Source organism: Aethalodelphis obliquidens, unplaced genomic scaffold (genome assembly GCF_003676395.1).
Source record: "Aethalodelphis obliquidens isolate GAN/ISIS:26980383/991018 unplaced genomic scaffold, ASM367639v1 scaffold16, whole genome shotgun sequence".
Lineage (NCBI taxonomy): Eukaryota > Metazoa > Chordata > Mammalia > Artiodactyla > Delphinidae > Aethalodelphis > Aethalodelphis obliquidens.
Genome location: NW_020837960.1, coordinates 22,875,177 through 22,899,140, shown reverse-complemented (window position 1 = coordinate 22,899,140; position 23,964 = coordinate 22,875,177). Strand labels below are relative to the sequence as shown.

The window sequence follows — 23,964 nt, the reverse complement described above, 5'->3', positions numbered from 1 at the left end:
AAACCACAACTACTGAGCCCATGTGCCACAACTACTGAAGCACGCACGCCTAGAGCCCATGCTCCACAACAAGAGAAGCCACCGCAATGAGAAGCCCTCACATGGCAACAAAGAGTAGCCCCTGCTTGCCACAACTAGGGAAAGCCCGCGTGCAGCAACGAAGACCCAACACAGCCAAAAATAAAAATATAGTAAAAAAAATAAGAAATGAAAGACAAGGGGAAGATATCCGTGATGGTGGGGTCCATGGGGGGCTCAGGCTGCTCATCAGACACAGCCTTGGATCCAACCCCCTCCACAAGTCATTTTCTTCTCAAGGCTGGGGACTGTGTAGTGGTAGATGGGAAAGGAAATACGATGACTTAGTTCTTTTGACTTTTTGTGGAAAAAGTACTGTTTCGGGAAAAGTCAGGAAACTTGGATTCTAATTCTGGCTGAGATACCAGTTCTCCACGGGAGGCTCCGGGGCAGTAAGGAGCCTAATGCTTAGGAGAAACTGAAAGAAAACCAAAGGGGCCGAGTGTGGTGAGGACACCGCGGACGTAAGGAGACAAAGGCTGAAGAGGTGAGGGGCCCCCGTGGCACAAGTATTTTGTTTTGAGTGTAGTGGGGAGCCATTGGCGTCAGCAAGGCGATGAGGTGAGGTGATCAGGTTTGGCTTATAGGAGCTTATTCTGGCCGCTTTAGAGATAATGGGTATAATGTCTGAAGGCAGGGACACTGCGTTTTCGTATTTAAGAATAAATAACCCCGGGAGGGACACATAGGATATTTTCACTAAATGTCTTTTAATGTCTGTCTTAGAAATAACATGTAATATCATTCTGTTCTGTAAAGCAAAAAAAAAAGAAAAAAAGGAAAGGGAAGGAAAGCAAGAAACACAATATGCATAGGGAGAAACATTAATTTTCTGTAGATGATGGTTGGTACTAGAAGTGATTGCTATTTTTTTTCTCTAACTCCTTGTATTTTCTGGAATGCACGTCTATTACTTTAGTAATCAGGAAAACATTTAGGTATAGCCTTATAATGTCACTTGTAAAATATGTATCTACTGAAATCAATTGTTTGAAACATAAGAATGTAATTCATGCATGGTTTTATGCAGTTTTTCTGGGGGTTCTGGGGGACAGGTAATACCAAACTACATTAACCAATTATTTGTCTGAACTTGACTACTGAATGTTTTATCTTAAAATTTCTACCTGAGAAAAAATAAGTCACTCCCCATACTACTTTTACATTCTTGCCTCACTCTTCATTTATTTAAAAAAGAAAAAAGTGTTCCTACAGTCTGAATTACTGGATTCCTTTTCTTAATTTTGCCTTTTACATTTTATGTATAGACTATAGAATGGTAAAACTTATTATTTGATAGTATTGTATTTATGTGGTACAATTAAAATTTTGATGATACTAAAGAAAATTAGTGATTGTTTTGATAATTCTCCTGAACTTTCTAAAGAAAAAGTTCTAAACACATATTAAGAGAAAACTTTGACATACAGTCTTTTATTCTCATGTAATGTATGAACTGTATCCTTTTTTAATGAATATTATCTCATGAAGGAAAAGAGCAACTACTGACCTAGATAAAAAGTTTGGAAGACACGTGTGTGTTATGTAACAGTTCTCTGTACTTGTTCTGTTGAAATCTAACATCAGTGCTTTGCTCTTGCCACCATAGTTCTTTTCTTTTCTACCTTCTTTCAACAAATCTGAGTGTATTATTCAGGTACGGTTTGCAGGTGTGTGGGAGCTAATACGTGACTGGTTGTCACCAATGACTCTGACCTTTCTGTTCCCCGCTCTGCAGAGGGCCCTTGCCTCGTCCACACAATCACTGGAGATTTGCTAAGAGCCCTCGAAGGACCAGAAAACTGCTTGTTTCCACGCTTGATCTCTGTCTCCAGTGAAGGCCACTGTATCATCTACTATGAACGAGGGCGATTCAGCAATTTCAGCATCAATGGGAAACTTTTGGCTCAAATGGAGATCAACGATTCAACACGGGTAAATCTGCATGTTCCGTGCTAACTGGGGACCTAGCCAAGAGGTTATAGATTGACTATTTTACATTAAATGACTCATAATAGAACTTCTCTGGTATCCAGGTAAATGTGTGTTGGTTTGTAAAAGCATATGAATTCATGTTGATTGATGCTTTGAACAAACCCAAAGCTCATTTAATCCCAAGTAGCTAACTCAGTGAATTAGACTTTGGAGGTGATGGCTGTAGTTTGATTAGAGGTTAGACCCTTAAGGAGATTCTTTCCTAATCTACTCTTACAAACAATTGTTCCTGCGTTGCACTCCCCTGACGTTAAAAATGAGTTTATTGTCAAAGAATCTTATCTTCTGAACCCTAGACCAAAATTACATACCAAATTGCCCATCACTCACAAATGAATTATAATTGCTGGCTTATCATTATTAAAAACAGCTTTTAAATATGCTTCTGCCATTTGTTCTAAAAGTCTTGATATAGCTAGTATTCAGAACTTAACAAAACATCATGTTACTTAATTCTCAAGTTCTTTCTGGATTAGACTGATAATATTCTCTTTGGGACTTCTGTTATTTTGTAACCTAAATTGGTTTTAATCAGATGCTTTGTTTATGTAAGAACTTTGATGAATTCCACATTGGAAAGTCTATGGATTGGACTTTAGAAAACTTGGACAAGTGGCTAAAAGTAGAAAATAATGACAAGGGACTTGTATTAAGTGCCTTCCAGTAGTGCCCACTGATCTTTTGGGAAACACTGAGAGAAATGGTTGCTTTTCTCCCTTGTCCAAAGGCCATTCTCCTGAGTAGCGATGGCCAGAACCTGGTGACCGGAGGGGACAATGGCGTGGTGGAGGTTTGGCAGGCCTGTGACTTCAAGCAGCTGTACATTTACCCCGGATGTGATGCTGGCATTAGAGCAATGGACTTATCCCATGACCAGAGGTGAGCCACGTTGGGGAGAAATGTAATCGCTCAAGAACTGTCATTGAAAGTTCTTAACATTTTACCAAGGGTGAAACCTGCTGTGAAGAAGATTCCAGCATGCAGATGGAAGAAAGACTAGTGCAGAGAAGGGTAAATTGAGGAGAGGAGTAAGTACTGTAAGAAAGGATTCTGGTAAGAAGGAAACAGAGGAAGAGAATAAGGGGGGAAAAAAGAAAGAAATGGGTCTGAAGAAAAACAGGCGCATCTAGACACTGCCCAAAATGTAGAATTATCCCCACCAGCTTCTCTGTTCTCACATCCGTACCTGGTCTCAGACAGGCCCGCCTGGCTTACATTATGTGAAAGAAACACATATTTTTTAGCAGAGTCTCAGCTTGAGGCATACATCTAGCTAAATGCAGCCAAATGCAACGTACAGACTACAGCTGGCCTCTGTTTTAAAACTACGAGGCACTCGTTACTTGAAACAATCTTCAGCACCGCCCCCCCCTCATTTTCTTATTCACATATCTGCCATTTGTGTTATTTTGTGGTATTTTATGTATTTCCCTAAGACACTATAATCTTTTCTTGGAAAGAATTGACAGGAATGTTAACAAAGTAATATGATTTTCTCCTGTTCCTCAATTTGCAACAAGATTTTGTTATTTCCTAAAGTTTGCCTTTGGGTTTATTATAAAGTGAAAAGAATAATTGGAATATAAAGTCTAAATTTCTAAATTTAAAAAATAAATTAAAACTATAATCTTAATATGGTAGTTTCTCATTTTTTGCTATATATTTAACAGAAATAAGAAAAGCTTATTAACCGACTTATTTCAACTATGTGTATATTCTTTATAAGAGTATTGGTTTTAAAACAGTATGAATGTTAAGGCTTATATGGTAAATTTAACAAAGCATCTTCACACTATAGTAAAACGGTACTGAAGTCATCAAGAAAAGCAATGGAATTTAAGTTAGTTTGGGGAAGGGGTATTTGATCTCAGCCCAACCTGTTTTAAAGAAAATTTAGGCAGATTATCATTAGAGTGTTCCAAAAGTGTTCCAAAATGCTGTAGTCCGTATTCATAAATGGGAATGGTTTACCATGTAATTATTTTATATACATTGGTGTTTCTAAAGTATTTGAAATGACTTGTGTTCTTAAGTAGTTTAAATATTCTCCCGGATATTCTTATTCATTCATGTATTCATGTTGCAAACATTTGCTGCCACCATCATAGATTAAACACTGTGCACAGTCCTGAGGATACAAAACAAGATCACTGACCCCAAAGAGCTCACATAATCATAATAAATGTTTATGAGGGAAGCAGGAGCAGAGGAACAGAAGAAGGAAGTGATTAGCTCTTCTCAAGGGGTGCAGAGGGCAGGAAAGGTTTTGTAAGATCTTTATCCTTCACTCGGTATGGGGGAGAGAGTAGATGAGAGAGCATAGGCAAGGCTGTAGTCGTCTTAGTGGTCTCCCAGGAGGAGCAAGGAAAGATACTGTTTCTGTTTCTTTTTCAGTCTCATCCTCAATTTCAATTATTATTGTTGTTTTATGATGTCCTTGATATGTTGGAGCAGTAGCATATGCACATAAGTTACAAATTGAGAGATAAACATACAGTGAGGATGCCTACTCAGAAAGTGTTCATCTGATGAGTTGTCTGATCTAAAGTTAATCAACATGTGGTCTGGCAGTCCAGGTGTTTTCAGGATTGATTCAGCTTCTCCTAGGAGAACCAAGAATAAATTTTAATCCTACCTGAGGGCACACAAGAGTAAAACCTGGTGAACTTTGAGATCGTGCTATTGTTTAGTGTAAAGTAGCACCACATCAGTGATGTTGTGTCTCTCTTAACTACTGCCTCTGCTTTTCCAGGACTCTGATCACTGGCATGGCTTCTGGTAGCATTGTAGCTTTTAATATAGATTTTCATCGGTGGCATTATGAGCATCAGAACAGATACTGAAGACAAATGGAGAGCCAAAAGCCAAGTTAAAGCTGAGAGCACAAGTGCTGCATGGAAAGGCAATATCTCTGGTGGAAAAAAACTCGTCTACATCGACCTCCGTTTGTACATTCCATCACACCCAGCAATAGCTGTACATTGTAGTCAGCAGCCATTTTACTTTGTGTGTTTTTTCACTACTGAACACCAGCTGCTACCAAGCAAGCTTATATCATGTAAATTATATGAATTAGGAGATGTTTTGGTAATTATTTCATATCTTGTCGTTTATTGAGAAAAGGTAGTAGGACGTGTCACAAGAGACTTTTGACAATTCTGAGGAACCTTGTGTCCAGTTGTTACAAAGTTTAAGCTTTGAACCTAACCTGCATCCCATTTCCAGCCTCTTTTCAAGCTGAGAAAAAAAAAAAAAAAAACACGTTTGATACTTTGTACATCAGATGCATCTTATTTAAAGGGATACTTTTGTAAAAGTAAAACCTTGTATAAAGAACAAAACATTTCTTAATTTTATTGTGGAGTTACAACTTGCATGTTCTTTAATCCTGAAGTCTTGATGGGACAGGTGCATTGACACTAGGAAATAGTACGATCTGTGCAAGGACACAGCTTGTATGAAAGGACTGAATTTGGGCTCAATCAGTAATTTTTGACATTTTCACCAAAATACATAGTTTTGCACTTTTAAATCTAAATTCATCCCTTCTAAGTGAAATTTGCTCATAAAGCATTTGAATACTAAGCCATTATTTGCCATTTTGGTACTTGATACAAAGAAAATTCAGCCGTAACCTTCATAATTTGAAGACACAGCAGAAAGGGGGCTTAGGGATGAGGTCCTGGTTTTATTGTATAAATAGGAGTCCCGACCATTTAGTTCCATAGTAATGACTTCCCAACTCCTGGACAACTCTTCCAGAATCATCCTGCTGGCTTAGCGTGTGTACATTAGGGGAGGAGAATCTGATGCTAACTTTTTTGCTGTTTTTTTTCCCCCCCCACCCTCTCTCTCTCTTTGGTTCTTGAATAGCTTAGTTTCTTTAATAATAAGTCAGACTTTATTATAACAATAACTGGCGTTATTCTTTTAGGTTCTTGTGAAATTTTCACCTAAAGCCACATTCTTAGCCTAAGGCACTTCATCTTTTATGATATACAATGATGGCTATCAAATGATTTTCCATACATTGTACTGATCAAGTTATACACCCAGGGGTATATACACTTTATTCATGTTTCTTCTTTGTATATTTGGTGACTGTATCGTCATAGATATGTACATATTGTGTCGGTAGGGCTATGAGGCATGTTACAGGAATGTAATTTTCTCAGAATTTACACTCACTTGCAGTCATTTATTTAAAAAGATAAAAACAAGATAATGGGTTCTTTGTATTGGCACTTTGCACCAGAAACATATCATTATTTATTGATGTGATTACTTATTTGTTATCCACCTTGTACTAGTAAGTTTTAGCACTGAATTCCTTCTTCATTGTTGTTTGTATTTATGAGATTCTGAAATTCTGGGGAATCGGCGTAATGATTAATTTATTCATCACCAGGCTGTAAGCAATATCTTGAGTTTGTAGCTTAGAATTGGGAGGATAATGAACATCTGGAAGACAAGTTCATTTCATCTTGAGATCATGGTGAAATATTTTGGATATATAAATTCCTTAAGCTATTGTAACCATGTTTTATTGCAAAGATGTAAAATATGCCAGATGTGTGTGAGTTGGAAATCAAAAAAAGACAAATAAAATATGCAAAGAATTCACCGATTTTTTCACATTTCATTGGACACTTCACTTATGTGCATTCATTATGTTGTCATACAAGTTTAAGAAATCAACGTCACCTCATATAAAGGCCTAGAGCATCTAAGAACATGAAATAGAGTCCTAATGAGGTTCTGTAATTTGCTGAAACATGAGCTTCTCTGCTTGACCATCTGGCAGGGATTTGGGGCACCAGTGACCAGAGGGAAACAGCTCTTGTTATTTCTTCTGCACAGTCCACTTTTGGGGTTATTTTTGTTTCATTTAAAAGAAACTAAATGCAGGTGAAGGGTGTAACAGCCCATTACATGAAGGTTAGCAAATTGTGCTATTTTCATTTGAACTACGCTTTCTAGAATTTATCGTTGACCAGGCACGACGCAGGTGGGAGTGGAGGAGCTGCTGACCAGAGCAGGCAGGTAACAGGAGCCGCGCTGAGGGGGCTCCGGACAGGCCCAGGGAGCAACAGAACCACAGGTAAGCTTCCATCTGCATTCTCGGGGCAAAAACGACACAACCATATAGTAGCCTGAGAAAGCCTTGCTACTGTCACTCTCCATCCTGGCCCCAAACCAGACGTCTGTCAGTCATCCTCAGCCCGGCTGGCTCCCTCAACCCAGCCCTTCTCACAGCCCGTCCATCACTCCTCAGGCTGGTCATTACCTCAAGGCCTCTTTAAACCGACTGCCCCACTTCCAGAACCATTGCCTGGACTGTCACCAAGACCTCTTGACCAGAATCTGGGCCTCACATCAGAACCCTCCCACCGTACTCCATGAGACTGCTGCCTGAGGGTCTGAATACACCACCAGCCCAGTCATCCCACTGCCCAGCACCCTGCCATGGCTTCCTGTGCTCCTAAACTCTGGTGGGTGAAAAATCACCTGGGGAGCTTATTTCTATGAGCAGAATCTCGGGCCCCACCCACCCAGGTGATTCTGATGTGGGCCACCCCTGGGCACATTGTTGACAACATTAATGTAAGGGATGAAGCCCAGACTCAGGAGAGCACAGAAATCCTCCAGGAGGGAAACAGTCTCATCTACCCCGCCCTTTGACACCCTGCACCTCAGGCAAACCCACGTACTACCAGTGGCTGAGATCTACCCTGTGCCTTGGTTCTTAGTGTGTCCCCTGCCCAGAGGACTCCTCTTTATCTGCACCACCTGGTGGCACTCCTTGCTGCAAATTGACCTAAACCAATTTGCTCATTCGCAGGCTTTTTGGCAGGTGAAGGTAGTCCCCAAACCCCACATCTTCACTATGTTATAATGAAAACAATTTTCAGGATCAATTTCTGCCACATTGTGGAAACACATCTTCAGCAAACACGTTTTAGCAAGCAAGCAAGCAAGCGTGAGACCATTCACAGAAGTCTTCTGTGAGCTTGGGAAGTCCAGCGCCTTTTTCGGTGATCTGACAATCATTGTACATGGAAGATACACTGGAAGCAGATGCACTGGTCATCTGGAAGCAGGATCCCATTAGTCTTGTAATGCCATTGGCAACCAGACTCCTCCAACCCAATCATTTAGGAATCAAGCCTTGGGTACCACCCCAAGAGTACAGGCTAAAGACCTCGGTCGATTCTTATACCCTGGCTATGGAGCAGTAGGAAAAGTCTCCAAAATACTGTGGCCAGTGTAGATTGAATTCACATCTATGAAATACCATTAATTTCATCAGTGATGCTAGTTAAGGAGTCAGTAATTTCCCCACTGAAAAGTCAGTCTTAACATTCACTATCCTAACTAATAAAGCTTCTGGTCTCCTTTGGGATAAGGAAGCTGGAGCTCTGGCCCTTGACTTTATGTTGAGACTCTACTATTTAAATGATCTGGAGTGTAAATTTCTGATCAGGGAAACTGGCCCCTAGCGTGCAGAGAACATTAATACGTACTATCACATTGCCTATACTGGGTATTTTAAAGTAAATTACAACATCATCACACTTCTACTTATTGTCATAGTCGCAGCTCAAGTGTTCCCTCCTGACCCCTGGGTTAACTTCCTCATACCTGGCATGTCCCTATCACTGCAGAGCAGTGTATTGTCATAGCTTACTAGCCTCTCCTGCCTTGTGACTGTGAACTTCTTGACTGTGAACTCTTTTATCTTGGATCCTTAGGGCAGTGTTGGATTCAGAGTAGATTGTCAGTAAATGTAGCTTTAACAAATGTATAGATGAAGCCCAGACCCCTGGGCAAATTTGGCAGGAATATTCAGGGGTCCTCCCTCTTCCCACTGCCCTGACACCCAAAGCCGCAGGTTGCCTCTCCCGCCCTGCACTGTGGTCCTTCCAGAGAGCTCCATTCTCCAGTTACTGTCACAGCCAGTTCTAGGTATTTTTGCCGTAAGTTTCTTTGCTGTAAGCATCTTTGCCCCAAACATTTTTGCCACATAACTAACTGCCCATAAGGCAATTTTGCTGTAAAAGATAAAATAACTAAAAATATAAGAGGGACATTAAAAAGGACATCATGAACAATGAGTAACAAAATTAAGAGAACTTTATTGCAAAATACAAATAGTTGAATACATTTAAAATGTGCATAGATTCATGGCAATACTGCTCAAATAACTGATTTTACTTAGGAGGTTTTACCTAAACACTTGTCTCCCAAGTCTGACATTCATAGTATTTTACACTTTTTTTTTTTTTTTTTTGCTTTTTGATTTATCTCCTTCAGCATTGCACTTTTTCCACAAAGTGTCTTTTTTATATAAAAATTTATTTTATTTATTTATTTTTGGCTGTGTTGGGTCTTCGTTGCTGCACGCGGGCCTTCTCTAGTAGCCACGAGTGGAGGCCACTCTTAGCCGCAGTGTGCGGACCTCTCACTGCAGTGGGCCCCCCTGCCGCTCCGCTGTGGAGCACAGACTCTAGGCGCACAGGCTTCAGTAGTTGTGGTGCGTGGGCTCAGCAGCTGTGGCTCGCGGGCTCTAGAGCACAGGATCAGTAGATGTGGTGCACGGGCTTAGTTGCTCCGCGGCATGTGGGATCTTCCCGGACCAGGGCTCGAACCCGTGTCCCGGCATCGGCAGGCGGCTTCTCAACCACTGCACCACCAGGGAAGTCCCCATAAAGTGTCTTCCTTCATTAAAAGATGTATCAGCCATCAGTTTCTAAATACTAGGATGCTATTTGTCACTGAGCTTTGTACTGGGTAGTGAAAGCCTTCTACACTGCTGTGTGCGCTGCCCTATTGTCACGTGTCGCACGTCCGCTGATAGAAATTCCAGAGTTCTATGGGAGATGTGGGTCCAACTCTGCACTTTCCAGGCCCTCGGCCTCTTTCTCCTCCAATGTAATGTGTTTCAAAATAAGAAATGCAACTCTTGGGGCAAATCATCATCATCTGTCGTGATTTTTGTATTATACGTGTCAAACCAAAAGGTCAGTTAGTTTAACTTTTACGACAAAATTGCCTTACGGCCAATTAATTATGCAGCGAAAAATATTTGCGGCAAAGAGGTTTACGGCCAAACTACGGGACCCGGTCGTAGCCGCGGGCCTTTCCCGTCAAGGTTCAGGGACTCACCGATGATAGCAACGCCCAAGGCTACAAAAGAAGGGGTATTTAAGTGTTTAAATTTCTGCTCCCTACCCACCTTCATCCCGTCGGGAGAAGCGGAGCTGACAGATGATTTGAGGTAAGAGCTTCTCATATTCTGGGCCTTTCAGGCCGCTGGAGGGCAGGGTCCCGTTGCTGGGCTCCTCTGGAAGTGACTTTTTAGTCCTCTCGTCAGTTAAAATGGGGATAAAAGTATCTGCATTGTGTTGTTTACAGCATAAGTCAAGCTTCAGTAGAGCTCGCTCGGCAGGTGGCCGTCACCTTCCACGGTCTAGGGCGTGTTTCGTTTCGTCTGTTTGACATCCCTTTCCCTGTTTATCTGCTGTGGATCTTCCGGGGGTAACTTTTCCTCCTCTACCTGTCATGTGACTTTTTTTTTTTTTTTACTGGGACTCGACCCCTGGGGACCTCCTGGACCCATCCCGGTCCCACCATGTCACCTCCTTTCTGATGACCCTAGTGATTGGGTCACCCTAGTGACCCAAGTTGATCAAAGCTGTATTTTTTGGTGCTTGAGATCAAATCACAGCATCCTTAATGAATACAGTTCCCTGCCTCTAGCTCCCTATCTCTGCTTAGAAAAATGTGACAAATTCAAATTTGGTAGTAAAGCTAAGAATATTCCTTGCCTGTGTGTGACCCCACGGTCTCATGTTTAGATAAAGATCCAAGGGAAACCCCTGCTTCCATCCATCAGCAAGACATGGAAAAGAATGCTCTTGGCAGCTTTGTGCCCAGTAATCAAACATAGATGTTGATTTAAAAATACCAGCGCAAGAGAGTACGTGTTCCGTGTTATGTAAAGTACAAAGACTGGTGAAACTGATATGTGCTGTCAGAAATCAGAATCGTGGTTACTCGATGGGAGGTCATGACTGGTGAGGGCCACGCCGGGGCTCCTGAGCGCTGGAGGTCTGTTCTGCCATGTTGGGCTCCTTCTCAGGAGCTGCGTGTGTTATGCAGGTCCGTTCACCTTGTGAACATTCACTGAGCGGCCCAGTGAAGTTTTGTGTCCTTTTCTGTGTGTATGTTACACTTCAGTTAAAAAATGTTCTTTTAAAACTTAAAAATATGCCTGGCCTCACACTGGCTCCTGCAACCACTCTGAATTTGTCAGCCCTGAGCCAGTCCTGTGCTCAGAGCCGGTGACCGCCATCTCTGCTTGCCCCTTTCTCCTGTGGTTTTTAGGTCTTCCATCTTGGCTGCCCTGTCTTGATGAGCACTCTTTTTTTTTTTTTCTTGACTCCATATCACCTCCTCCGTGAAGCCCCCCTCCCTGTGTAGTTGGTGCCCATCTCTCAGTGCACGGGGCTGCTTGCACACACCCCTCCTTTTGCACCATCTCCCTGTATTCTCACGGCTCACTGACACACATCTCCCTTGCACTACATGACAACAAAACTGCCAGGGTTTTTCCTTCTGGCGTTGCAGGCATTTAGCACAAAACTGCGTTGTCACTGTCATTTATGTGTCTGTCTTTTCCACTGGACTGTAAACCGACATGCTAAGCCCTTGAAACTGTTGATTGAATGAATGAATAAACCAATGAGTAAGTAAATGCATGGGTCATGTGGGAAAAAAAACAGTAAGCTTGAGACTTGAAGACTTGGGTCGGAGCCCTAGCTCCCCTGCTCGGTGACCTTGGGCAGGTTATGGAAACTTGGTAAGGTTTGGCTCTTCAGGTGTACAATAGAGAAAGCCCTGTGCAGGCTGCATTTTTTCCAAATCACAAAGCGCTGCCTCTCTGTGAGGTATTCCCCCGAACAGAGAAGTCCTCAGGTGCCAGGTTGAGTGTTTTGATGACGTGGCCAAAACTCACAGGAACAGCTGCGCGTGTTTTTGAATGGAATCTATGCTCTCTGTGGGAGAGGCAGAGCCAGCAGCTTCCCGCCACCACCTGCAGACATAAATCTGGATTTCAGTTCTGGTTAGCACCTAGTAAGACAGAAAGATTTTGTTTGTTTGAGTTCTGTTCTTCTGTGGTGCCCCTTCCCGATCACACAGAAACAAAACGGGAAGCCGCTCAACACGGCTGGGAGAGCCTGCTTCTCAGCAGGGCCTCCTCTGAGTGTTCATTCTTTTGGATGATGAGCTGTTTTCCCTGTTGGTGATTAGAGCCAAAACCCTGGTAGGAAAACCTGTGGTTAGAAGCTCAGAGGCCTCTGTACAGACTTTCCTCCCCTCTGTATGGCAAGAGGTTCCCACAGGGATTATTCTGAAGGCAGAATGGCCCTGGGCTTCACGGTCTGAGCCAGCGCCCCTCAGGCTGGTCACCTCAGGAAGAGTCAAGCTCTCCATGCCCAGAGCAGGGGGTAGGGCTGGGGGTGCCAGGCCACGGGCCCAAGGGGAGGATCCCTTAAGGGTGTTGTTGAGGGGCTGCAGAGGTCATCTGGTCCTCTCAACTCCTCTGTCCTACTAGGTTGCTGATGGCCAGATAGGTCATGACCTCTGCCTCGGTTGGCCACACAGGCAGTAAGTAAGGAAGTGAGAACAGGACTTGCCGATGGGGCCTGGGTTTGGGGCACTTGTACCCCCTCTGCCCGGGCTCAGCAAGCCCTTTCCCTGACTCTCAGGACTGGATGGAGGGAATGTGAGCAGGGGACCCTCCCAGGAGCAGCAGGGGGTTTTGAGGGAACCTGTGTTCTCTGTGGGTGGGGCTGAGCCCATGGCTTCCCCTGCCTCCAGTAGAGACATATGTTTGGATCTAGTGCTGTTTAACCACTGGGTCCTCCTCCCCTGCCCTCCACCCAGCACCCAGGGGTGGAGAGTCTGGGATGAGGGAGGCCCTGGGCACACACTGCCAGTATCATCAGCTGCAGGCAACCAGGCTCTGTCCCCGCCATAGGGCAGGGGAGGGGTGGGCCCTGTGCCCTCCCACATAATGAGGCCGGCACTTCGAAAGCCTGATCTGAAGGCCCAGGATGAAGATGTCATTGGTCTAAAGTGAAATCAAAGGCCAGAGATCGAGCTTGTCCTAAAGCTAACATTGCTCAATTATTCTTATTCTGAGATGATGTCTTTTATGTGGGCTAAACATTTCCTTTCAAATGAAATTATGGAAACTGTAGATAATCGTTTTTCACGTCTTTCTTGATCAAGTAAAGTTACCGCCTGAAATGTTTTTGAAATATTGTTTTCTGAAATCCTAGCAGAGGCTGGGTAGAGGGGGTATAAGTACCCCAAATCCTGGCCCTATGGGCAAATCCTGCCCTCACCTCCTTCCCAGGGTCACCAGAAGGAGAGGGAAGCCCCAAGGGTCTTGAAGAAGGGCCTCCCCTCCATCAGCCAGGTTTCTTACTTACAAGCAGAGAAAACCAATTCTGGGTAATTGAAACAGAGGAGTGATTTGTGGGAGAGGTACCGGAAAGCCATCTCCATTTCAGGCTGGATGGTAGACCAGGCTCCCTGAAGGCCCTTCCCAAATAGAACAACTATGATGTTGGATCAAATACTAAAACCCTGTTTTAAATGCATTGCTGAGCTGGCACAAAAGGAAAGACCCCACCCCCCCCCCCCCCCCCCAGAGGCTAAGCACCAAGGGAAAGTGGAAGCCCAGGTCACCTGCAAAGGGTTGTTTCGGGAAGAAAGGAGATGAGGCAGCACTGCCCCTGGCCCAGGGGTGGCCCAGAGACCCCCGAGCACTCAGCAAGTGCAGGTTCTCACCGAGAGCATCGTGGGTGTTGCAGGGTTTTGTTTGTGTGCTGGTTTGTCATTCTTGCCTTTTGCTTTATGTGAGAAAATGGGAGACCTTTGCCGTCCTCACGGAGATGGAGTAGTTGAAATGACTGGCCGAGGGTGAGAATGATAACATTCACAAAGCACATGTCCATACGCAGGGATTTAAAAATAGAGAACAGTAGGAAGTAGGAAGAGAAGCAACTATGCTAACCAAAATGATGATCACAGCTGCTGTGACTGAACTTCAAATTCCTCTGGAGTTTCAGGCAGCGCCAGCCAAAAACAAAAGAGGGAAGCAGAACACCTACAGTGACTGATGGCTACCAGCCCCATTGAGTGCCCACTGGGTGCCCATGTTGTTTTGTGACTGAAATGCACTGTTTCTTATCCTCAGAACAGCCACATAAGGTGGACATCATCATTCCTATTGTTCACAGAAGGGGCCTGAGAGGCCAGTGATCTTGTTGAAGGCCACACACAAAGCTTTCCTCACAATAAACTTGGAATTAATTCCTCTTTATATGTGGGACACCGAGGAATCAAAGGAGCAATGGTTTTATAGCACACGCAAGTGCAGTTTTTATTTGACTTTTTCTGTAGTAGCCAAGTTCTGTGCAAGGCCCTGGGTTCGGAGCAGGGGTGACAGTGCGGTGGGGAGACTCAGGGGCCACTCCCCACTGCGGTCCCAAACATGACAGTTGTGAGGAATGCAGGAAGATGGCAATCCAGGTCTCTAATTCCATGGTACTGCAGCGTGGGGTCCTGAAAAGGCTGTGTTGATGCTCATATTTTATTTTTAAATAAGCTATGTCCAAACGGTTGCACCTATAGTTAAATAACTATATTCCAAACTAGTCCCCAGTCTCTGTTCTTGCTAAGAGCGGTGTAGGGCCCAGCTGAGGCTCCTCAGTCCTTTCAGCTGCTTTCTTCACGTAGGAGGATCAGGAAAGAAGGTCCAGGCTGATATAATTGTCCCGGGCAAGAGAGATCAGGCCCGAAGGAACTGGTTTCAGTTCAGAAGGAAAACAGACAGGGGTGGAGTAGAGAGGGGAGGGGAGAGAAGGGACCCCCTCTGGGAGAAGGGCAGTGTCTGGCTCCAGCTGAAGGGCTGGGAACTGGGTCCGGGAACTTCCCCCTCTTTGCTCCCCTTCCTCTCCTTCCTCCTCCCCCTTTCCCCCTTCTCTTTCCCTTCCCCCCACCATCCTCTCTCTCCTGGTCCCCTCACCACATCCTTCTCCTGTTTGCTTAACTGTGTCTTTCCACCCCACCCTTATTCTACGTGATTCTGTAGCCTATTGAAGTAGATTGGAGCCCAAAACTGCTTTGAGGAGACATGAAAAAACTAAAATGACGGGAATTAAACGGAGATCTTCTGGGAAGGGTTTGAAACCAAGAGGGGAGGTGATCAGAGCACTTTCTAAACATAAACACCTGTACTTTTGTTCAACTTGAGACCTAAAGACAGTATGTCTCTATTTTACGTAAGTGCATATCAAGGTATAAATGAATATGACTTCAGATTGAATTCTGAAAAATCAGTATTATACCAACAGAAATACCGCAACCCTGTTTTCAATAGCATACGGGAAGCCAGAATCCCAAAGCCAGCCGGTCTTGTGATCACCACTTCAGTACAGTTGCGGGCACAGTGCAAGGAGCAGAGGGGGACCCCTGTCCAGGGCTGGCACTGGGGTAGGCTGCCTGCAAGAGGTGGTGACAGGAAGCTGAGACCTGAAAGATGGGGGTTTTAGCTGAGAAGAGGATGTGAGGAAGGAGAGGCAGTGACCTCCCACTCTTGGGGAATTGCTACCCCTTGGGTGTCATGGTCTCACAGAGGGCGTGTGCAGGCAAAGCCAGGGGCTCCTCAGGAAGCACGTGGCTCTTAGCAGGTGCACAGACAGTCAGAAGAGGTGGCTCAGTTGAGCAGTTCTGAAAGCGGATACTACATGGTGCCCAACTCGGCCCTCATAACTTCAGGAGCATCCCAGGGCACGTGGGATTCAGGCAGCAGAGTCTCTGCTGTGTCCCCCAAATCTGAGTCCCTAAAGGAAAAGGGTTTCCTTTAGGGACTCAGAAATGAATATTGGAGCCTGCAGGTGCCTGTGTTGGGTGGTGAGTTGTTGGTTTCCTCTTAAATTTCACTGATAGGTTGTAATGAAGGTGGAAACAAGCCTTGTCTTTCTGGTTATGAAAGTGCATTTTCCTCCTCGTCACTAGCATGGACTTCATGGGCCTCCCGACAGGAGCCTCCTACCTGGTCCTGTGGGGGGGATGGCAAGCACAGAGCTTTCCGAGGGAGCTTGCCCCGTGGTTGGACAGATCTGAAATGTTTCGCTCTTCTTCTTACAAAAAAAAATCTACTTCATTGAAACCTACAACCATACCCCTGGCTCTGACCCTGGAAGCAGAACAAACTAGTACTGGATAAAATGAACAATTCCACTGGTACCAGGAGCCCCAGTTTTCCTTAGAGAGTATCTGTTTCTTACGGGAGGGACCTCAATATCAAAACCGTCACAATTAATTAATTAATAGAAGAATACCATCTTCCTACTTAATTTGACAAAGGGGCTCCAACCAGTTCATCTAAATGTGAGACCAGATCATCTATTTATGAACTGAAAATGAGGGACATAGAAAGAAAAAGAAAATCCCTATTTCACAGAACCTCAAATATCTATCTACAAAGTAAGAGGGTCATGAGTGTTTACATTGATTTTTGTAAGTAGAATGCAGATTTTATAAGAGCATTAATGTTTGATCCATAGACAGGCCAAGGAGAAATGCAAAGTTGTTGCATTATCCTCCTCAGATTTTCTACATAAGGTAAAAGGCAGTGTGGAACTTCTCCATGTCTGGGAATGAGATCCGGTTGTTCCTTATATACTGTGATGAGAAATCCAGACCTGAAGTTCTAAGGAGAAAACTGGCACAGGTTTAGAGTGGGAGCTATTGAAGTAAATGAAAAGGCATGTGAGATATTGGCATATGGATATTGGGGTAACCCTTTGAGAAAATTGAGTAAAAGATTATATTTTGAACTTATAAGGAAAGGCACATAATTGAAGGAGTAAACAGAAGTAAAAATTTGGGCAAAAATCAGAGCAAACCATTTCAACTCTTTTTTGGCAATATGGAGGTTTAACTATTCAAAAACCATGCCGCTACAAAACATCTAAAAATGTTGGAGTCGACAAAAACCTAAGGGAGGTCACTACAGACCCCAAAAAAAACAAAACTGAGTCATGAATCCAGAGAGCTATATTTTATGAAAAATGCTACTACTCTAAGGTCATTTGCCAATCCCCAGTTTCCAAAAAAAGAAAAAGAAAGCGAGCCAGTAAACAGTTTAAATACAAAATTTCTTTTCTTGGGACTTTGTTCAGTTTTAGGCAGTTGATCAGATGGGGAAAGTGACCAGGTCCCAGACTGGACAGTTGTCCTGGATCAGTCAGCCTTCCGGATTGTCAGCAGGGAATCTCTCCTTCCACAACATCCATTACTAAAACGTACCACAGCCCACTATACCCCTAATGCCATCTTGTTTATTAGCTGAAGAAACTCAAACTCTAGGTTTCCCTTTACCATCTGTTGTACATTGTAAGTTATGCTTAGGCAAAAAAAAAAAAAAAAAAAATTAGATGTAGTAAACTCAGGAGAAGCTTCTTGGATGTTGTATTTGTTGTTACCTCCAACCTGCTCAGACTTGTTTTTGTTTCTGGTCGTTACCAAACCAAGAACTGGAGGACTGAGACTCATGTACACAGAGGGAAGTCCTTTTAGGACCAGGGAAAGGAAAGTGCTGATAAAAGCACCCCTGAATGCCTGCAGTTGGAGGGATGTGAAATGACATCACACAGCGAGGGTTTTGGCTCAAATAGGGGATCTGTTTTCTGATGGACCCCAGTCAGGAACTGCTCTCATGCTGAAGAGCTAGTGAGGTAGAGCAGACTATCAACAGGCCAGAACAGAGAATCGTCCGGCTGACTGAGACGGAAACAATGACTAGCCAATTTTAAATGTTCAGCAGAAAATACAGCAAGGAGGAAATCTCCTTAGAAATAATGTTTATAAGATGGCATTCTGAAAATGAACCCTAACAATTACACAACTATGGACTGAATTCTCATGCATGAAAAAACATCCTGACATACAAACCTGCCATTGCGATATGGGCTGGACTGGGACAAAAGCAGGGGGACTTACACGAGGGTGAAGGTGGCAGAACTTATGTCTCATCAGAGTAACACCCTAAGTCACACCTGGTGAAGGGTTTCGACCCATTTTTTAAATCAAGCAAGAAATAGAGGCTAATTTTATAATTCCACTGCCTTATTAGTAGTGGTTTTTACGTTATGTGACTATGGTTTTCATTTCCAAGTGTGGGTCCAGCCATCTAATCTTTCATTTCTTACCTAAAGTCTTAATTTCAAGAAATTCTCCACATTTTGTCATAGAGGCCTCTGTACAGACAGGAATTTATGGCACCATGAAGGACAAGCATCCGGTTCCCTAGATGGGGTAAAACTAGGGAAGTATCCCCCAGCCAGGAGTCTCCAACAGAACTGTATTATATTAATCAGCTCAGGCTGCCATAACAGAATACCCCAGACTGAGGGGCGTAAACAACAGAAATTAATTTTTTCACAGTTCTGGAAGCTAGAAGTCTAACATCAGGGTTAGGGTTGTTTTCTTTCTTTCTGGCTTGTAGACAACCGCCCTCTTGCTGTGTCCTCACATGGCCTTTTCTCTCTGCGTGCTGGGGGGAGGGGGTGGGGGATGGATTTCTGGCATCTCTTCTTATTCCTATAAGGACACCAGTCCTACTGGATTAGGGCCCACCCTTATGACCTCATTTATCCTTAAATGCCTCCTTAAAGTCCCCATCTCCAAATACAGTCACATTGGGATTAGGGCTTCAACATATGAATTTGAGGAAGATACAATTCAGTCCAAAACAAGACTATTGCTGTGTGGAAGGTCATTTGTGACATTCAAGCATATGACAAAACCCCAGACTTGTATATACCTCCCAGTTGAGAGGAAGAAGCATTGCCTTCGCCTTCACAAGACATGGCTTTGAATCGTCTACAGCTTATCTGCTGTAGTGATCTTGGGCAAGTTCCTTAACAGGGTTTTTGTGAGGGTCACATAAGATATGTGAAAATGTATAGTCCTAAGCCCTACAAATGGAAGAAAACTAATACATTATAGTTCAATAGGACTTTTTGGTCATTCTGTGTGCTCACAATCAAAATAATGTGACTGGGTAGGGTCAGATAAGGAACTTATATGGCTACAGTATGGGTCATTTTAGGAAAAAGCAACTTGAGTCGATTTCCAGAGTTTTTCAGGGTTAATTTTCTCATTTTGGTTCCCTTGTACCAAAATATGAACAGCTCTACTGCCAAAAATTATGTCCTTTGCCCTATTTTCCAAAGCTGTCTTCCTTTCCTTCCAAAAGTGAAAAAGGATTAGGATTAACAGTTAGACAAACTAGTATGTATGTGTCTTTCATGGAGAAAAAGCAGAATTCACTTACTCAGTTAGTCATTTTTCTAACAATCAAACACTCTGTCCTGAAGCCCTTTAAACTGGATATTGTGTTGAATGATGTCACTAATGTTAATTGACAGTTTGCTGGAAACTGTCTCTTAAAAACTTTCAATTTCTGTTCAAGACCTGTTTATTTTGTTACAGAATTAGAAATCAAGGAGAAACTTCCAGAAAGAAAAAGTGTGTATGTGTGTGTGCATGCATGTGTTTTGGCTTTTATACTAGGAAGGTCATTTGCAAGAGAGAGACAAAAAAAAAGAAGAAACAAGTAGAAATGAAATTAGACCTGTGTTTATACAGTTCTCCACGTTGGCCCAGGACTTATTTTTGAAAGTTTGTAAACTAGCCTTCCAGTTTAAATTGAATAAGTAGGTGCAGCTGAGTAAATGGGGAGACGCCGGTTTGCGACCATGTGTTTTCACTTTAAAATTACATTGAAGAGGAACAGAGGGGGTTAGAAACGAAAATAAGAAAGGGAGATATAAGACAGGCTGTGTTTAAAGGGAAAATGTGAGAAAACGAAGAGTCAAAACAGAAGTACTCTTTGCTTGGCCCAAGGGGCCCGAGGCTGCTCCACCCTGATAGCAGAGAAAGAACAGCCTTCTCAGAGCCCTCCCTCCAGACCTGGCAACGGATGCAGGAACCTGCCAGGCAGGGAACCCCACACACCGAAAGGCGGGGTGCTGGCACGGGACTATAAAAGGTCAGGAGACATTCTGGATGGTCTGGACTAAAGACACGTCCATCCAGGAGGGAGTCTCCCCCTAGTGTCCCCGGGGCAGAACCAACCCCCAGTATCCGAGAATGTAACCATATTTGGAGATAAGGTCTTTAACAGGGCAAGGTCTGGAGATAAGGTCTTTAACAGGGCAAGGTCTTTAACAGTGATTGAGTTAAAACGAGGCTGTTAGGGTGGGTCCTAACCTGATTGGACGGCGTCCTTATAAGAATAGAGCCAGGGGTGTGTGCTCACAGCCGAAAAGACCATGTGAGGACACGGAGGGAAGAGAGCCATCTGCAAGCTGAGAGAGGTGTCAGGAGAAACCAGCCCTGCTGGCATCTTGATCTTGGACTTCCAGCCTCCAGAACTGTGAGAAATAAGTTTCTGTTGTTTAAGTCGTGCAGTCTGTGATACTTTGTTAGGACATCCCCAGCAAACTAACTGGGTGCTGAAGAAAACCACACCCACAGCACCCATTAAAGGGGGGTTGTTTTCTTGCCAGTACCAACATGGAAAGAATCATGTGGCTTCTCACTTTAACACCAGGGGAATTGCTTAGTTTCTGCCTCCTTAACTGCCCAGGGCACATTGTAAGAGCCATCTGGACACTGTAATCACTTCTGGGAGATTCTAAAAGACCTCCTTCAACTTATCCCAGTAATCTGCAACATCCCTGTTAAGGATTAAATTATGCCCCCCCCCAAATATGTTGGAGTCCTAACCCCCGTACCTCAGCAAGTGACTTTATTTGGAAATAGGGTATTTTTTTTTGTTTTTGTTTTAATGGTAATTTATTTGTCATTGTAATTTATGACAAACCAAAGTACAATTTATTCTGAATGTTTTCCAGAAGTCTTTCTTCCAAAAAAGAAAAACAAAGAGCATTTAGTATTATAAAGAATTATATTTAAAGGCAACCAATGTAAAATCCATTGACCTCAATGGAGGTCAGGATGAGGGTACCTGAAATATAATTAAACTACAATCATCAAGGCTTTTACAATTCATAATTCTAAACAAGAGTATTATTTATAAAGAAGTGCAAATTGACTTCTACTTTCAACTTTAGTTAAATGAAGACACTCAGTATTCTTCCTGAATAATAGTTTTTCACATTCATGCTTTCATCTATTAACAATCATTTTGTAATGAAACAGTCTTCATCTACTCTTATCCCAGCTCTTGTGATGATTTCTAAATGTAGGAAGGCCTGTGAAACATAAGGTGCTACACTTAACCTGGTTGGCCTCAATACCATGAATTTTTCTTCTGCTGAAGTTTTAAGTGAATATATGTTACAACCAAGTTCTTTTGAGATAAAGCTTCAGCTGCTGTCAGGAACCATAAACGTTACTCTGGAACAGTTACTCTTCTGTTTGAACTTCATTACTACAGAGGAAAAATGTTCCACCGTGGTTTTGATGTTTTGGAATGTCTTAACTTCTGGGTCTCAAAGCTCGACAGGGTCTACCTTTTAGAGAATTGGCACCCATAATGCCACTAGTGAGCTGGTCATCTACTTCCACCTCAGTAGTCACTGTGACTTTGAGCTCCTTTGTAGTGATATACATCGGTGTCTTCATAAATAGCTTCTGTGGTGACAGCAGGAGCTAATGGATCAAACTCCATTACCTCGTAGTAACTGGATGGCTGGAAATCATTCTTTGTCATCGCTGGTTGATTGCTGGGCAAGGATGGTGGTCTCTGCTTTGTTGGTGTCGCTGGAATGGTCTGTAGACTAGCCGGCTGTGGTAATACTGAATTTGAATATTCCAGAGAACTCTCATATGTATGACCTGAGGCAAGGTTTTGGCTGGTCCTTTGGGCAAACGGGTGTTTCTGTATTTTCCGAGGCTAGCAAATCCACCTGTGGATGAAGACTGGGTTTCAAGTTGTTTGTTACAACAGGACTTGGAGAGCTGAAATTTAAGTCTGAAAGCTGAGCATTCAGGGTGTTGTATTCTCCCAGAGTTTCCCTATGCGTTGGAGGGCTGGGACTTAGGTCAAGGAGATCAGAGGATGGGGCAGAAGTTTCACTGCTAGTATTGGCATCTTCCCCCTGGTTCTTATTTTGCTCCAAAATCCTTTGTTGGTTTCGAGTAAACCTCTCATATCCAAGGGTGGTGTTACTAAAATCCTTATTCACTTGAATTAGCTCAACAGTGACATCTTCATTCTCCACCACCACGAGCAGGTCCATGATCCTCTCTTGCATCTCCCGACCCGTCTTATAAAGTTTCTGCAGAAGCTCTTTGTCTTCACGGTTTTTAGACCCAGCAATATTCTCCATCAGTATGGCAGACATCACTCTCACATTCATTTACACCATATCCAATTCACTGTGCAGTTTTCCAGTCTGTTCTGGAACCAGTGTAATACTGGAGTTCTTGGGAACTACAGAAGAAAGAGCTGGTGCAGTAGGAACAGATGGTGGTGGATTCGGTGAGATCTGAGCAGTCTCTTGTCTGGCTGTTTCAGCATCTGATGGAGGAAACTGAACATCTTTCTTAAGGAGATCCATCTTCCTTACACTTCTTTCACTTCACTTACATCCATACCTCCTGGGAAACCCTGCAACCACATCTTAATGAAATTCAGAATTCTATTCTGAATGTCTCTTGGCAAGGTATATCTGGGATTCAGCAGCTTAACTAGACTATCTTTAACAAATTCCTTCTTCACAATCAGAGACTGGAAACTTGGACCACAGTTCTGTATGCATATGTCAATAAGTGACAAGGTAAGTTGGATTTCTTTATGATTGTAGTTTTTGGAAATCCTTTTCTTCAAAGCTTTTATTGCATCTTTTGGCCCATCGTGAACAGTGTTAATTATGTCACAGATGTGCATAAACTGGCCCCAGTGTTCAGTCTGAAGTCCAGCAACTGTAGCATTTTCTATGTGCTGGCCCACGGAGGTTGCAAACGGGTCCTGGTGACTCTTCCCGAGCGCCATGGTAGCGCAGGGAGCCAGCCCGGGCCTCCGCCACTGTTCCCAACCGGAAATAGGGTCTTTACAGAGGTAATCAAGTTAAGATGAGGTCATTGGGGTTGGTCCTAGTCCAACATGACTGGTGTTCTTATAAAAAGGGGAAGTTCGGACATAGACACACACAGGTAGAACGCCATGTGAAGGTGCAGGCAGAGATCCGGGCGATGTTTCTTTAAGCCAAGGAATGGCAACAATTGCAGGCCGAGCACCAGAAGCTGGGAGAGAGGCAGGCACAGATTCTCCCTCACAGCTCTCAGAAGGAACCAACCCTGCTATTGTTGCTTTGATCTCAGACTCCTGGCCTCCAGAACTGTGAGACAATACATTTTCATTGTTTACGCCATGCAGTGCGGGGTACTTTGTTATGGCAGCCCCAGGAAACAAATACAGTCCCAGTTCAAAGTGTTTCTGTTCTCAGCTCCTGGAATCGTGTGTGGGGATTGAAAATTTGGCATATTTGGTCTACAAGGGTCTGGCTGCCCAAGACAGAGCCTAAGATGGCAGCCACAGTGTTTTGGGTTTTTAGCTTTTGGGTGGTATAATTGACGAATTAAAATTGTACATATCTAAGGTATACAACCTGATGTTTTGATACATGTATACACTGTGAAATGATCACCACAATCAAGTTAATGGACACCACCTCACATAGTCACCTTTTGTACGTGTGTGGCGAGAACACTTAAGATCTACCCTCGTAGCAAATTTCTAGTGTACAATATAGTATTGTCAACTGTAGTCGCCGT

The 23,964-nt window shown here is 43.4% G+C and overlaps 1 protein-coding gene, 1 long non-coding RNA gene and 1 pseudogene across 7 annotated transcripts in view; 2 read left to right on the top strand and 1 right to left on the bottom strand.

Annotated features, from left to right (window-relative positions):
* The window catches only part of NBEA (neurobeachin), a 627,914-nt gene extending 621,223 nt beyond the window's left edge, over positions 1-6,691 (top strand). For all 4 annotated transcript variants that reach the window (XM_027116524.1, XM_027116522.1, XM_027116523.1 and 1 more), the window contains 3 exons: positions 1,817-2,013; positions 2,801-2,952; positions 4,826-6,691. In XM_027116524.1, coding sequence (XP_026972325.1) covers positions 1,817-2,013; positions 2,801-2,952; positions 4,826-4,916 — 440 coding nt within the window. In that variant the 3' untranslated portion in view covers positions 4,917-6,691. The remainder of the gene's footprint in view (positions 1-1,816; positions 2,014-2,800; positions 2,953-4,825) is intronic.
* Positions 6,692-10,208: 3,517 nt separating this feature from the next.
* LOC113625694 (uncharacterized) overlaps positions 10,209-23,964 on the top strand; it is a 106,789-nt gene continuing 93,033 nt past the window's right edge. For all 3 annotated transcript variants that reach the window (XR_003434799.1, XR_003434798.1, XR_003434800.1), the window contains exon 1: positions 10,209-10,351. This is a non-coding gene — a long non-coding RNA (uncharacterized LOC113625694). The remainder of the gene's footprint in view (positions 10,352-23,964) is intronic.
* On the bottom strand, positions 21,661-23,182 carry LOC113625692 (TOM1-like protein 1 pseudogene; annotated as a pseudogene).